This window comes from Rhyacophila brunnea, unplaced genomic scaffold, assembly GCF_057557595.1.
Source record: "Rhyacophila brunnea isolate RB1 unplaced genomic scaffold, BYU_Rbru_1.0 scaffold_10, whole genome shotgun sequence".
NCBI classification, from domain to species: Eukaryota; Metazoa; Arthropoda; class Insecta; order Trichoptera; family Rhyacophilidae; genus Rhyacophila; species Rhyacophila brunnea.
Genome location: NW_028232752.1, coordinates 24105730 through 24120576, shown reverse-complemented (window position 1 = coordinate 24120576; position 14847 = coordinate 24105730). Strand labels below are relative to the sequence as shown.

At 30.7% G+C, this 14847-nt stretch overlaps 1 protein-coding gene across 1 annotated transcript in view; it reads right to left on the bottom strand.

Moving 5' to 3' along the window:
• Nucleotides 1-367: 367 nt before the first annotated feature.
• Nucleotides 368-14847, bottom strand: part of LOC147079015 (sodium- and chloride-dependent glycine transporter 1-like) — a 59451-nt gene continuing 44971 nt past the window's right edge. The window contains exons 8-12 of the mRNA XM_085948694.1: nucleotides 13250-13449; nucleotides 6586-6717; nucleotides 4846-4980; nucleotides 3190-3345; nucleotides 368-1123 (exon numbers count right to left, since the gene is read on the bottom strand). Coding sequence (XP_085804820.1) covers nucleotides 989-1123; nucleotides 3190-3345; nucleotides 4846-4980; nucleotides 6586-6717; nucleotides 13250-13449 — 758 coding nt within the window. The 3' untranslated portion in view covers nucleotides 368-988. The remainder of the gene's footprint in view (nucleotides 1124-3189; nucleotides 3346-4845; nucleotides 4981-6585; nucleotides 6718-13249; nucleotides 13450-14847) is intronic.

The following is a 14847-nucleotide window of genomic DNA, read 5'->3' as shown; positions in this document are numbered from 1 at the left end:
CGTAGTATAAAAAAGTTTGAGAAGCACTGTTCTACATCACACAATGTTGACAAAATACTGCATTTTCATAATGCGAAAATGTCGATATTTTAAATGTATGTGCCATGAAGAATTTGTCAACTAAATAAAAACACAGTATTTTGGCTTACGTTATCATTTTTTATTTTACTTTATTTTTTCATATTTTCAAATCTTACAAACATTGTCATGAATATGCATTTAAAATAAAACTATTTTCATACGAAAAAACTTATTTACTATTTATTTACCGTAGTGACATTCAAATAATATCCTTGTTTTCTTACATTTACCTTATAAGATTGTTGTATAACCAATTGTCATTAAATTTGTATTTATTCTTTACCAAAATTATCTCAATCATACACTATCAATATTAATTTGTTGATTATAGCTAAAAAGTGCGGCAACATCAAATATTATTTTCTGCGGAATGTTTTCATTAAAAATATGAACGATGCAGGAAAAAACGTAAATGTCACCACTTGCGACCCAAATTCCTTTACCTATTTTAATAATGTCAATCTCATTGAGACTTAAGGGGTATAAATGAATCTTTAAAATAGAGTATCACTGATTCCTTTGTCTATCGTGACATTTATGTTTTCTCCTGTACCCTTCAAGAACAGATAAATCTTCGGTGAATTCGTCATTTCAATGCTTTCTATAATGATCGGCGCTCGAATTACAAACCATCAATAGTACTGTTTCTGACCATTTCAGAGAGTACTAATCCACGAAATATTCCGTTTCGAGCACTGATTAATTACCGCAAACATAATTTCGATGGGGGAAAATACAAATACATTTATAATACAGCTTTTTATTCGGTCATGACAAAGACAGGTGTCATTGACAGAACTATAATAAACATAGAGCATTTTCACATTTGCACACGACTCCAACTAGTGCCTATATAAATTATCGTTGAGAAATTCTGTTACATATTATTTCATAACATGCAACTATACTAGATAAATCCATGATTAATTTCGCCTTTATCACATTCTTCTTTATTGGTTATTCCATCTTCAGCGGTGATTTCTTCGGTGATGTCTTCAGCAGGTCCCCATTCTACAGTTGGAGTTATCAGATCTTTTCCTCTCTGAAAAATAAAATGAATTGTCAATATATTGTATTTTAAAACAATAAAATGTTAATATGCATAATTTGTTAAGATTTATTAACATAGGTACCGATTGAAAAATTTATAGCGTAAACAGGTGAGATAAATTCTCAAATATCTAACATATTATAGTTATTATGTTTCATAATATTTATACATTATTATAAGAAATATTTATAATTTTATTAATAATCTATCTTGAATTAATAACAAATTCAAGAAAGGTAAAGTAGGTATATCTCCTATTTTACGGCTTTCCGCCTTTGTGGAATATTTATCCTCAACTTTCATATAGGAGCAGTATGTCGGCCTATAGTATCATGGGTCTTGGATCTGACAAATTCACGAGTAGTTTTTCAAGATATGTTTAAACCCAGACTGTGGACCAAATAGGTAGAGCAAGTGGCTAACCTCTATTTTTTGTAAAAAAAAAATCGTAATACAACCTCCACAGGTGGAGGCACATAATCATCATAGGTTCTAACATGTTGATGTGTGTATTTCACATAATAATTATTATATTAATACCATCGACCGAGGGGAGGGTACTTGTGGTTGGGGGTACGTATGTATATGTAATTACGTTATGTATTTCTTAGATTATTGTCATCTTTCTATTTATCAGATAGAAATTATACTTCTCCAAGAATCTAATCTTATATAATTGTATGACTACAACGCTCTTTTTTTAAATGTTACCTTATTCTAGTTCAAAGGTATTTATATCACTTAGCATTCGCCATACATAAATAATATTGTTTTTATAGTACATGTTTTACTCGCAAAGAGTGGTTTTTCAAATATTCTCGTAACCGTGTAATAGGTACCAAGTTATAACCCATTTTATAAAGTATAATAAATTAGAGTATATGCTTTGAGCCGGCTCTAGGATGAAAATGATGTAATATATTCTAATTTATTTATTTACATATATTATCTATTTATTTATTTATTACTATATAATATATTAATACAAGTGAATATTATTTGATCTAATTTTATGCGAGGTAATCAGACAAAGAGGCGTATCAGTGTGGTAAAAAGTGCAAAAAAATTTCAAAGCTATAAAACGTATACTCTACTATCAAATAAACGCAGAATATCTTATATTATATCAATTAATATACATATATGTAGCGTGCGGTGACTTAAGCTTACCTAGTATGTGCTACATGTTATTATTATCCACTTTAAGTAACCATTGTAACTGTTTTTATCTTCGCCAATGGAGTAATAAATGATATGTGGTATTAAAAAATGGTAGTTTTGCAATATTCTTATAATATGTACGTAATATTAATAATAATTATACAGAACCTTTAGAAGAAACATAATAAGACAAAAATCTTCATTCACTTATTGCACAATGAATATATAATAATTGAATAGATACTACATCCCTTAGTTCTGGGGATGTATCCAATGCATCTACGGACCGTATGCTATTAATATATCGTCACCTCAATACTACAACTAGATAGCTCTGATTTGGTCATTGTTGGGAATAAAATTTTAACTATACTTAATTTGCATAAATCTAGGCTATAATTTTTATTTAAAATAAAAATGGAAAATTGTGCTTGTTTAATTGGGAAGAACTAAATAATGTTAAATTGTATGAAAAATATTGTAGATATATTATTTTATGTATTTAATGCATTTGTGGTTTTAAAGTTATCTTATATTTTCAAACACAAAATTAATACAGTTCCCATTAATTTACGACTTACCTGGTTTTATCATTCCATATGGATGGAAATGTATTGTCATATTCAATAGCTATATCAAAAACAGTGAAAATTAAGTTATCTAGTTGTAGTATTAAGGTAACGATACATACTTATATATATAATTCATCCATAAATTTACGTTGTAATTTCATAACATTTTATTGCTACTAAAAAAATCTGCACTTGAACAGAATATCTATAATCGGATACATTGATGAACGGACATATTCAATGTCATATATGAATTCTAATTTTCTAGAAAGCCATCAAATAAAAATATCACTCATTCTAACACGAAAACATAATTCCACTTACAAGTCCTGTTTTAAAATATATCCATAAGAATCCTAGCGGAAATGGAATGATTGTTGACAGGCCCACCAACCATCCAAGAGACTCCGCCCAATGTGGGAACTCATATCCCTCGTATTTAGGAGACACCCAGTTCGCCATTATGAATATAAACACCACCTTAAAAAAACAAACTATCAGATTAAATTTAGATACTTACAGAATTATTGACGACATCAAATTACTTAAAGCATTTCATAAAGTTATTTAAAGCAACATAAAATATCATTGTGCTAAATTAATAGGTACGCAGATTGAAGTACCTACTGCGTATTTAGATTTACTTTACATAATATTATATCTAGAGGCCATCAAAAATTGATAGTTAATATTATTATGTAGCAATTAAGTGAGTACTCTATACAGTCACATGACGTGATGCCAACATTTTTTGTTTAATATAATTTGCATCATCATTGTAGATATCACCGGTCAAATGCTCTAAATCATCACTATCAAACCCTCAGCCTAAGCGTCAAACTCCAATTTTGTTCTTTATTTTTAAAATCATACATTTCGTGAGTAAAAAATCAGTTTACTTAGATTCCTGATAGAAGAAGATTTTGACAGGAGCTAAAACAACTACTAGACTCGTTTTTATTTGAGTCGCAGGGGAATAATATTCTATAAGAAGAGAAAGTATTCCTTTTCACTCAATGCATCCCAGCGAAGTTAAAAGATTTGACTCATATGTTTCAAATAACGGTTGGAAACTAATTCTCTATTAATTATTTAAACAATCAAAAATTATATCCGGAAAAAGGTCTTCCTTAATTATTAGTTTTACTATTTTTTTACGTTATCATGTATTCAATAATAAATTTTTAGAACATTTCCAATACTTGTGACCTGATGGTTGCGTTTTATGGCTACTATGTCTTTTTCCTCTTATTTTATGTACCGTCGTCCAAACAAAGTATTGATACCATGGTTTTAGTCTTAAGACGATACTTCAGTGAAACGGCAAATAATTGTCAACTATAGGCGCGACGAAATTTTGGACTCGCTGGCAATCGGAGAGCGAACGTCGAAGTGTGAATACTTCAATTTGTTTCGTGATGGCGACGGGGGTATTAATTCTTAAATCGTGTAAAGATTACTAAAAACGTTACCCATTTACTTGAAAAAGAAAACATGTCAATGAATATATTATTATTGTTACTAATAGAACAATAAACAGAACATTAAATGGACGCATGTTGGATTTATATGATAAATTATATTTCATTCGGCATGCGTCATTTGCACCCGCGACCCGCAATCCGCGCATCGCCTAGCCACGATCTTTTTGGACCATGCCTCAAATGAGGTATAGCCTTAACTGAATAAATGACTACTTTGATTGAAATACTGGCTTAAAATCCTTAGTTAACAAATGCATCTTCTTGGAACTCTCTATAATAAATAGCATACTAAAATGTATAATCGTCATTTCCCAGGATGCAAAAAAAAATATTTAAGTTATTGTTTCTTCACAAAAAATAATATATTTCTCTGATATAAACGCATTTTTAAATATATTCTAAATAGTTACACGTTTTTCGGTATACACACACCCTGAAAGCTTTAATTATAAGCCTTTATTTTGTAATTGTAATATTTCTTTTATTTTTTACTTACCACGCATACGATGGGTGACACAATTGTCCATACGAGCCACCAGTAACTGTAGAGAACTATATTCAACTTCATTCCCATATAAGACAGATCTTTTAGTGCTCGTTTAGTTCCATAACACCATGCAACGGATATACACTGAAAATTTAAAAAAAAAATGTATTTAATTGACCATAATAATAATATGTAGAATCTCACATCGGGATGGTGTTTTTTATACTGTAGATGGTAACTTGTTTAGTAGTTCTCTCAAAAAACTGTTAGGTACCCAAAGATATTTCCACTCAATAGAAATCTTTGCAGTAAAATATGTAATAAAACAACAAATAAAGTACAAATACAAGGTATACATCAGATAAGTAAGTATAAATAGGGATGTCAAAAAATTATCTATATTTTTTGACCGATATTTTAATACTTTGGTATCTATACTTTCTTCCAATACGATACCAATAACAGGTATCGATATCTCTTTCGATATGACGTCCCTATATATACACTATAGTTCCAACTAGCAAGCGGGATTAGTTGATATGAGAAATTCTATATAACTTTTTTTATTATATGATTTTACCGAGGCTTTGACTGCGACTTGCTATCATATCGCTTCTTATTATTCAGCCAATCAGGCTTTAACTCCAATTTTGACAAGCTCTTCCGTTCTACCCACCACCAGCGCACCTTTCAATTTGTCGAGACTCAAGGATATGCGCAATTTGCAGCTATATTCTGTATCGTTCATATTTAAGGCATTATACTGCTATATGTACAATGTCCTCCAGAACATCACATTCATCGCAGAGCAGCAAATCGCTTCTTCCCATGAGGACATCAAATCTTTTATTCATTGTGTGTCCTGTTATTAGCCTCAGTATCAGCTTAAGCTCATTTTTCTTCAAATGAGACTCTACAAACCAGGGCACCGAACGTGGGGGATGGTAGAATAGACTTACTCCATTTACCCTTTTCTAGGGATGCCCTGTGGAGAAAATCTATCCACATGCTTTGGCACAATTTCATGCTGTCATTATTTTTATAGATTTTATTACTATAGTTGCATTCTTATAATAGGTACACTACCAAGACCGTCAAAATTAAAATAATAACAATATTTCATTTTCTATAAGGCCTACTATATTCTGGCCGTGGTACGAAACTGTGATTTGTCGGAAATTACAGTTTCGTAATTTCCGACGGCATTGCTAGTTATTGTTTAACTTCGAAAGTAATGCACTAACTTGTTTGCTGTAAAGAAAAACAATATTACATATTTCGTTCATATTAATTAACGTATTTTTTAAATACTAATTAATCATTATTTTCTACAAACAGTTTACCATATTGCATTTGAAGTATGAGCAATAACTAGCACTACGGTAAAAAAAAATCCTACTTGCGGCCTGAATTTAGTGGGCCTTGGTACTTAACTGTCATGTCATTTAATTAATTGTCTTACTATAAATTAAAATAAACAAAAAAATATATTTTAATTTATACACGTTGCTAGTGTAGGTATACAGAGCTTTCCTTAAATAAATCATCAGCATAATGTGGTCGTAATCTTAACTGTCAAAATACGACATTAACCGTCTACCAACTTGCTGCAGGAATATCCAAACGCATACAGTGAAACCTTCATATTCCAGTTACATCATACATTCATTTATTTATTTATTCAACGCATACTATTGATATGATAATCAGGATTATGCCTTGTTAAAATTACTATTTATATTTTTTTACCTGAGCTGAACCAATAAGTAGAATAGCCCAAGACGCAGTATTCCAGTCAAGGATTGAGAACAAATATACTCCTCCACTGAAGCACATAGGAATTCCAAGAAGGAAGCACACGAAACAAGTTCCTGCAGTTACCTACAAAAAAACATATAATTAGTAAAATTGTGAATAATATGGATTCGCCCCTATTCTCCATGTGGGTATTACATGCACAAAACGACGACTAATGCAGTATCTAAGTTCGATTATCTCGAAAAATAAATTGATGGCAGACAATTTTAAAATTCTTATGATTTTTTTTAATGAGGAATTTATTAGTAAATGTTTCAAATCATTAATATCCATATAAAAAACTAAGTTATTTAAAAAAAATGCTATATGGGGACTGTATTTTTTGACATTGAAGCGATGACAGCTATACATGGTAATAATAAATTGTTATCGATGTTTTTTTTTAAATTGATTTCCTCCCCTGTACCATTTTCTATGCACGCGCTGCGTCTGGTATAAGTACTTGAAAAATGTACCAATGTGAATTTGTAAAAATATATACAATTGATAAATTGTTTACATTTTCCACGACTGTCAATTCTTTTACTGAAATATTTATGCTCAAGACATAAAATTATTCGCTGACCTTTTACTGATATCAATGTTTACTGACAACCAGCGAAAAAATATGTATCAAGTACATCAGTCGTATTTTTCCAACTTTTGTCTAATATAATAAATTGTGTTTATTTTAATGAAACAAAATTATAATAAAATATAAAAGAGTTGTGAAATATGTACAAGTAGGTTTGTAATAATATTATGTACTTCAATTACCATTTTCAATCTGATATGATAAAAAAGCAATCAAATACAAGATCTTAAAGAACATTCCTTTTATAGCTGTACTCATATCTGATAAATCAAATAGATTATTTGAAAGCCGTTTTCCGAAAACCTTTGTTCAGTTTCGCAAATTTTCAGTTGTGAGCAATCAAGATATTTCAATTTTAAAGACGGTATAATCTTGATAGGGCAGCTTACACAAAAATAGTAATCATACCGAAATCGTTTGTAGTTAACCCTTACCAGACCCTCTGCTGATCGTAATCATTGCGCCCATAAAAAAGGCTAACGTAAAATTGAAATCAAATATTGTTGGCGCAAGTTTCATTCGAGGAAACTTCGAAAAAGCTCGTGGGGCGATCTCATAACCGAGTTTAACTTTGGCCGGGCGATTTTTTTGTGCGCGCCGAAAAGAGCTTCTGGAGGCGCTATCCAAACTTCAATATTGGACACATGCTGTCAGGGGCAGGCTCACGAATATATAAGAGGCAATTGAATGACAGCCTGTCCCACTTGAAATATCCCTCTCCCCTTCGCAGACATATTACTTTTCTTGCGAACTTCTGAACAGTGGCGTACAAACTCGCGTGATTTATGTAATATCTTAATAACAATAATTTGTCTTATGAGTGATGATGCGGCTTGGCCATACATTTATCACTCTACCGTATCACTAAACGCTTCAACTTAAATACATCGTATCATGTGTTTGTAATTTTTGTTTTCACATTTAATATGTTTATTTATTCAACAAAAGAAAAACATAATAAACGTATTGTTATTGCGTCTTCAAAATCGACAAAATGTAATATTTTTTTGACCTATTGACATCTTTAAGGATTCTATCGCCGTTGGCCAACCCTCCCTCACTCTTCAGCAGTACTACAAAAACGATTTACGTGCTGGCATTATCATATGGCTAGAGGCACTAAGCAAGTACCTACTTAAGTAAAATATCAAGAATCTCATCTTTCGTAATCCAATATGTAAACACTTTCTTTTCATACCAGAGGTTCTGGGTTCGATTTCTGGTAAAATTACAATATATTTATATAATTTTCCGAACCCGAGGTATTCCTGTGATCGTTTTAGTACTGTAATTGGTGCCATTTTTGTGTAATGTAATGGTAATACAAATATTAAAAATATATGAAAATATTAATTGAATAAACGGTTATATGGTAAAGCTTGAGTATATGGTTTTAAAAGAAAGTTTTTTGACAATTTTACAATAATAGAGAACAGCTAAGATAACTGATTTCAAATCATAAAACTAAACAATTGTAGCTCATATGACATGAGAGATACACATAATGCACGTTCTCTCTCTAACATATTATATTGTTAGTTACAATAATTATAAGTTTAGGAAATCAATTATTTTAATGTTGTTCTGAAGAATTGGAAAAAAAAAATAATTAAACCATTATACACACATAATTTTAAAATACCAGTGCATATAAAAAAACAGAGCATGGCGAAGAGTTCATAAAATAAGATCCCATTTTTAGAAATATTAAAACAACATCTATCTAAATTCACCATAACGAAAATTAATATAATCAGATTCAAATTAATTTGACTGAACTATCGTCCTTTCAATTGGGATTATGAATTGCAGATTAGTTCTATGTTTTATTAGAACAAACAACTAATGGTCCAGATTTCTAAGGTCACAAACACTATATTATGTCATAATGGCAGAGTTTTTATTTATAATACAATTTGAAAAAAATACGTAACCAAATATATATGTATATAATATATTATACATTTTCAACTATAGTATGCAACCATGTTTAAAAGAATAACAGTTGGTTAAAGTCAATGACAATACCCATACAAAATCAAGGAAAGAATTCTCAAAAATATCTTTTGACCCATCCCCAGCACAAAGCAGTACTTGAAATAATACGGGCTCCAGTCAATCGACCCACTCTCAAGCCAGCTTTGAATTCAGTATCAATAGATGCCGTACCCTGGACAATAATTACTACCGTATTCAATCTCCTTCATGTAGTGAAACATTGAAGAATATTAAATTATCCCTTAAAACAATTTCTACGTTATCATTTGTTATTATAAAGCCGTATCTGCTCTATCGGTATAGCTAAAAAATAAAACCATTAATACGATGAATGGAATAGAATAAGTATCATTTTAAAATATTGAGTTGAATCCTTTGTTTCCAAGAATACCTAAATTTCAAAATTGCGGAGAATAGTTTAATTTTCCAAAATTAGCGTCTAATTTATTGATTCATAGTTTATGTATGTATATTTTGAATGGCCATGAAATACCAAGATGACGGCTATTTGGTTTTTTATTTAAATCATACCTACATATAAAAATGACCCTTAGAATATATGCCTGCATATCCATCATGCCTAGATTAATTCTTCACAATTCGTTGGATTTTCCGAACTATGCCGCCTGAGTATAAGTTATTTTTTTTGGTACGCCTATGATTCACGGTAATAACACATCCGTCTGATCATTCACGCAAAAAAAACATAGATGGCACTTCTTTCAACGTAATTTACATATGAAAAATTAAAGTTAACCCTACGTGTCAGTCACGAAGATGATTACTTTTAAGAATAATTTTATTTAAATAAAAATAGTTAATGTATTTAGCGTATTTTTACTAGCCGACTATAATCAGTTGATTTTTTTTTTAAATAATAATGGTTTTTTTATTATCATCAAATTAACCGCGTATACAAAAATGTAATTAAGTATTTGTTTATATAATAATGTATAACATTAAGAATAAATGTATCTAGGATATTTTACGTCAAGCGTAATTAAAAATGTGTGTTTAATACGAAAATGTGTAATCAGAGGAAAGATTTATCAACAAAGGCTCACTAATTCCCTGAGCACACACTGCCAACAATTTAATACACGAAATATATACGCGACTAAGTTCAGTATTACAGGAGTGATTTTTAAACATTAAAATATGCTATTCCCTTTATTTTGCTAATAAGACTTTAATACCATAAGCTTACCAAGTATTCACACAACAATACAATCTAATATCAAAATCATTGATCAATACTTATGTTAAAGTCGTGTCAGTAGATTAAACCTCATTTCTAACCGATCAAATTATTATATTATATTTGTATTGAAGCTATAATAATCAATCTTATTAAAATAATAATGTTTTTATTCTTACGTCATCTATGAGATATAATACTGTAAAAACCAACGAAAATTCTTGCATTTCTACAGCAAATATTAATAAAATATGAGATTCTAGTTTAACACTTGGAAGGGGGGCTTTGTTCATGCTTATAGGGGGCCCAAAATTTTAACATATTAAAACATAATTGAAAATAATGTTGATATATTTTCTGAACCGTATTTTGTATTACGTATTTTTAAGCTATAAAAAGAAATACAATTACTTCTATATTATTTGACGCACCTACAAATTTGCATCTGTTTGACCGTGTTATTACGGGATATAAAAACAGCATTATTTTAACTTTATTTTTTGGGTTCTGACTCCTTCACCATTTCTGAAGCTCTGTGATATAGCTCATTCAGCCTCTTTACCTCACCAATCCACCGCTGCTATCTGACTTTAGCTACTCGTAATGATTACTGTCAGTGCCTCATTTTCGACAACAAATTATTCAATTCGGTTTATTCAGTAGTTTATTAGCTATAACGAAGCCCACAGATAGCAGATCAATGAGATTTGAAAAAATCGCACATTATCCACCTTCAGTTTGGGAGAACCTGCATCATAACCTCGTTGGCTGCACTCCGTCTAATACTACTTCAACGACCAATGAATGGCCCCGGACGCTTTGCAAACTGTCAGAAATTGTGTATGCATCAAAACTGTGTGAATTTTGCTAAAGGTCTATCTTATATGCTAAGCCAATACAGCAGACAGACAGATATAGGGAAAATTTATTTTATGCTTTTGTAAATACATAGCTACTCAACACACTGATCAAATATGTACTCAAGCAAATGTTTAAAAATCACTGACACTTAAATTGTATTGTTAGTATTATATAATTATATAGTATTTCAGCGTGTATTTATGTATTCAAATTTAATTATGCTCTGTCTAGCATGAACAAATGTCATATTATTATTTAGTATGTTCTTTTTCGTCACATTTCGCATGAAGAGGGGCTATTATTTTAGCAAGCAACAATACATGTCTCATTTGAATAACGCTGTCGTTTGTTAGCGAACCGCAAAACTCATAGTAGCATTCGGCTTGAGGTAATATGATACGTGAGAATTTTTTTTAATTTTACACAACAGCCCCTGACACTCTGGCGTCGGTATCCAAATTCAAACCAACAAAAAAAGACGCCAAAGCTTAGGTCACACGAACGTAATTACGAATATAATTTTATTTTAACGTTATAATCAAAAATTTTAAATAACGTAATGTCAAATGTTTCATGTATATTACAGCTATCTATTTTCATATAATATAAAGTAGAAACAGACGGCGCGTCAGACGTATCGAAGCGAGGCGCTCAACTTTACGAATAACTCATATCTCCGCATGCCTTTTCCTGCGTCAATGGCTGCATTACCCAGTACGTCATACTTACTTATCGGAATGATTATTTGGGGGAAGTGTCGCGGGGAGAAGGCTGCGAGGTATGTGAGTAATTCTTAGCCGGGTCGCACATCTAAACTCGTCTCGACCGGAACATTTGCTTAACATTAACAATGATTTTTGTTAGTATTCACGACACACATGTAACCTAATGTACCTCCGCACATTGATCGAATGCGACATTTTAGTTTTAAAAAATAGTTAGTGTCGCAAGCAACAAATTTTACTCAACACGAACTGCACGTCGAATGTTTTTGGTGTTGCGGTTACGCATGCGCAAACACTGTGAGTCTGTTAATTCTAAACCAACCCTCAAATTCCTCAATCGCCATATTATTATCTCCTACCGAATTTAATTTTTGTTGGCGTTTCGAAAGGTTGATATTGTCGCATAGCTATATGGCTATGTTTCAGGTGAAACGATTTTGTATGTGCGAATACCTTGGCTGCTAATATTGTTTTTTAATCCACAGATATATTGATAAAGACACTATGGTTACGTGTAAGTTGTGGGTATTCAATTTCACCGTAGTTATAGACAGTGAACTGTCCATGACGACCGAGATGAAAGAGATGACCGATTATTATAAATAATTTCATGAATCAGTTGCCGCGTTAATCAGGTGAAACCGGTCTAGGTAGTTATTATTTAATTTAATTAATTTAATTATTTGAAATTAATCAAGATGATATATTATTATTTCACATGTATTTTAATTAAAACAATGTTTTCCCACATCTAATTGAAAGTCAAAAGAAAATTAAAATGATATAGGTAGAGTGAAGAATAGAAAAACTTTTCTCGCCTGCCATACCATCCATTATCCACCATACATCAATATTTTTCATGGATATTCACCATGGTATAATAAATGTGAAACTTTTTTTAAATATTTTTAACAACAAAGATAAGTAGGTATATAAAAATTTCCATATGTTACGATTACAGTAAATATGATATTGTGATAAACTATTTTTTATTGATTATATAACTTAGAGACATCGGTTAGTAATTAAGATATTACTTGATATTTTGATTTAAAAATCCAACTGTCAAAAGTAATACAATTTGTGAATTTCTTAAAAATTATAAAAATGTCAATTAAAACTGGCGCAAATCCAGTGAACGTGGGTTTAAGACCCGCTGGACGTCATATTTTAAAAAAAAAACTATGTAGTTATTTTTTAGTATGTTTAATATTGTGATATTATTTAATCGATACTTACTTTCCATTTGTGAGCTCTTAGTTGTGGCCAATGATCGATAATGGCGGTGTTGACTGATTCTATTCCAGCAAACTGACTTCCAAGTCCCAGGATGAACAGCATAAAGAAGAATAAAATGGCCCACAGCTGAGGAATCGGCATTTGAAGGATGGCTTCAGGATATGCGACGAATGCGAGTCCGGGTCCGTCTTTGGCCACCTCTGCAAATTAAATAATTAAAATATTCAAAATAATTAATTAATAATAGGAGGCCCTTGCGCCCAATTATATTTTCTTCCTATTGAGTTTTAAAACGTTTGGACCATGGGGATCATCTTATTTTAAGTGACGGTAATAATAGAACTTATAGAGAGAGATATTCTAAATATTGGTGCTACTTAACGTTTGAAAACGTATGTAGAGTATAAAAAAAATTGTGGTGTCATGGAAGTTAATTATTTATAATTTTATTCATAATATTATGAATATTTAATATATTAAAAATTACGTTTTTCTAATAATTATTTCACTATATACCCATAAAAAAAGCTATTTTAAAAGTTAAGTAACAAGTAAAAAGAGTTAAGTAATTTATTAATAAATTATATAGTAGTATGTATTGATAATACACTATAATGTAGGTACATGATATTAACAAATAATGACATTTATTTATGAAACTTAAGTGTTCATTCTGTGATAAATCGAAAATTTTTAATTAACTATTTCTTTCATTCAAAGAATAATTCACAAGATTTAAGAATGTATCTTTCTAATTATCGAACATACATAATTCTGAAAACACTCATGAGAAAATATAGCCAATAGAAGAAATCTTTTTTTCGCGATTAAGCATGGCAGTCGTAGCATAGTGGTAATGCACAGGGCGCGAAACCCAAGACACGCTGGTTCGATTCCAGCCGGGTGTCTTACTTTTTTCGAAAAAAAGATTTTTTCTATTGGCTATATTTTCTCATTCGAGTGTTTTCAGAATTATGTATTTTCAATTGAATATTTGTTGGCAACACTAAAATGGAAGTGGGTTAGTATACTTTTTTTAAAACTATGTTTTTTAATAATATAGTAAGTATATTTATTTTTATTTGGCAGAGAAATTATCATACATTAAGTAATTGAAAATTTTATTTTTCTAACTTCATCTTCTTCGTAATCATCTCACGATTTTACTATGGCAGTATCTGAGAGGCCGCAGATTTTTAACGATACACGTTGAATGTAGAGCGAAGCTCTTGTGGAATCTTGTTGAATTTGTAGCTTAGTATTTCATAATTAATCATACAATTTTCAATCTGTGCTTAATTTTTTAGATTATGCAAATCAATTGATAGTGGCTAGCAGTTAGAGTTAAAATTCGGACGAGATAACTCGCGAAATTTGCATGTGTGGCTTGTCGACCACGGCCTCATAGAGCGAGATAATTCACTGAAGGTCCGGTTAAACAAAAAAAAGTTTGTTTTGCCTCTCCTAAAAAATCGATTTTTTATAGATATGTTTTTGTGTTAATTATGGGACGAATTGTTACTTAAACCAAAAAATACCATTTTTATTATTAAAACTTTTAACTGCGTATTGACGTATCGATTATATGTTATTGTTTA